Below are 1,450 nucleotides of genomic sequence, written 5' to 3'. Positions count from 1 at the left end.
GGAGCCTGGATCACCTCACTCAGACTCGGAGCTGGAGCAGGAGCTGGATCACCGAGACTTGGAGCCGAGCTAAGTCACTGAATAAAGGAGCTGGAGCTGAATCACTGAGATCTGAGCTGAGTCACTTGTCTTGAGCTGTAACACTAAATCCTGTGATCCAGTCTCCCCGGGGGGGCGCTATTCCTCTGTCACCGACTCACGGACACCCTGGCTTTCACCGTTCCTCGTACGCTTCCCATGTGGTCCAAGTGGCCAGTGGACCTCACATCCTGAGGAAGGTATATGGGTGAAATAGGGACGGGATCGACTGAGTAGACCTCAGTAGTGGAGGAGCTTTCACTGCCCAGGAGTGCGCGCTGAACCCTGAAAGCCTAGCGCGTGCTCGCCTATACAGGGCCCCAAATCAGCCCTCAGAGTGGCAGCAATGGCCTACTCACCACCGAAGGGCCAGCGCTTGAGGCAGAGGAAAAGACTCCTGCAGACCGGGAGAAGGGCAGAGCAGTGGACATCCCCCTTGATGTGACAGGGGACATGGAAAAGGAAATCAGTGATGCGCTGGGCCCAGGGCCACAAGATGAGATCTTAAGTAGCGCGTTCAACCTACAGATAACTCGTGGAGACACGAAGTCACTAAAGGACACCAAATGGCTCAATGATGAAATCATCAATTTTTACATGAATTTTCTCATGGAAAGAAACGAAAACCAAGGCTATCCAGCGCTTCACACATTTAACACCTTCTTTTACACAAAATTGAAGCATGGAGGCCACACATCAGTGAGAAGATGAACTTGGGGGAGTGGATCTCTTTGCAGAAGAACTGATCTTCATGCCAATTCACCTGCAGATTCATTGGAGCCTGGTGGCCAAAGACCTAAGGAAAAAGAGCACTGTATACCTGGATTCAATGGGAGGGAATGGACAAGAGATCTGTGAGACCATTTTCCAGTATCTACAAATTGAGAGCAAAACCCAGAGAAAGATAGATCTGAACCCTTTGGAGTGGAGGCAAGCCAGCATGACCACAGAGGAGATCCCTCAGCAGTGGAATTGCAGCCACTGTGGAATGTTTGCCTGCAAATATGCGGATTACATTTCTCGAGAGCAAACCATCACCTTCTGTCAGAAGCACATCCCTCTGTTCAGGCGGAAGATGGTGTGGGAGATCCTGCACAAGCACCTACTGTAGCCGGCACCTGCTGTTGAGGCTGCTCTGCACATTCATGATATTTCTACATACCTCAAGCAGGATTCCCTGAAGAGACTTCAAACAGGTTCTGATCTGGAGCAGGCAAGAGAAGCCCCACTCCTGTGTCTGTGGTACCAATATAGAGTAAGAGAGAGCTGCATGTATCACCATCTGTACGGTGTATGTACCTAATGCAAGCTGAGAAACTCTTCAACCCACATCATTTGCTCATAAATATGTGTTTTAAAGATATTTCCTTGT

The 1,450-nt window shown here is 49.7% G+C and overlaps 1 protein-coding gene across 1 annotated transcript in view; it reads left to right on the top strand.

Moving 5' to 3' along the window:
- The window catches only part of LOC103742096 (sentrin-specific protease 2-like), a 7,397-nt gene extending 6,171 nt beyond the window's left edge, over nucleotides 1-1,226 (top strand). Inside the window, 2 exon segments of the mRNA XM_008843071.2 lie at nucleotides 395-792; nucleotides 794-1,226. Of these exon segments, the coding sequence (XP_008841293.1) occupies nucleotides 395-792; nucleotides 794-1,189 (794 nt within the window). The 3' untranslated portion in view covers nucleotides 1,190-1,226.
- The last annotated feature ends 224 nt before the right edge of the window (nucleotides 1,227-1,450 follow it).

This window comes from Nannospalax galili, unplaced genomic scaffold (assembly GCF_000622305.1).
Source record: "Nannospalax galili isolate Female #2095 unplaced genomic scaffold, S.galili_v1.0 scaffold5620, whole genome shotgun sequence".
NCBI classification, from domain to species: Eukaryota; Metazoa; Chordata; class Mammalia; order Rodentia; family Spalacidae; genus Nannospalax; species Nannospalax galili.
Note: the sequence above shows the minus strand (reverse complement) of the source record. Positions and strands in the feature narration are given on the sequence as shown.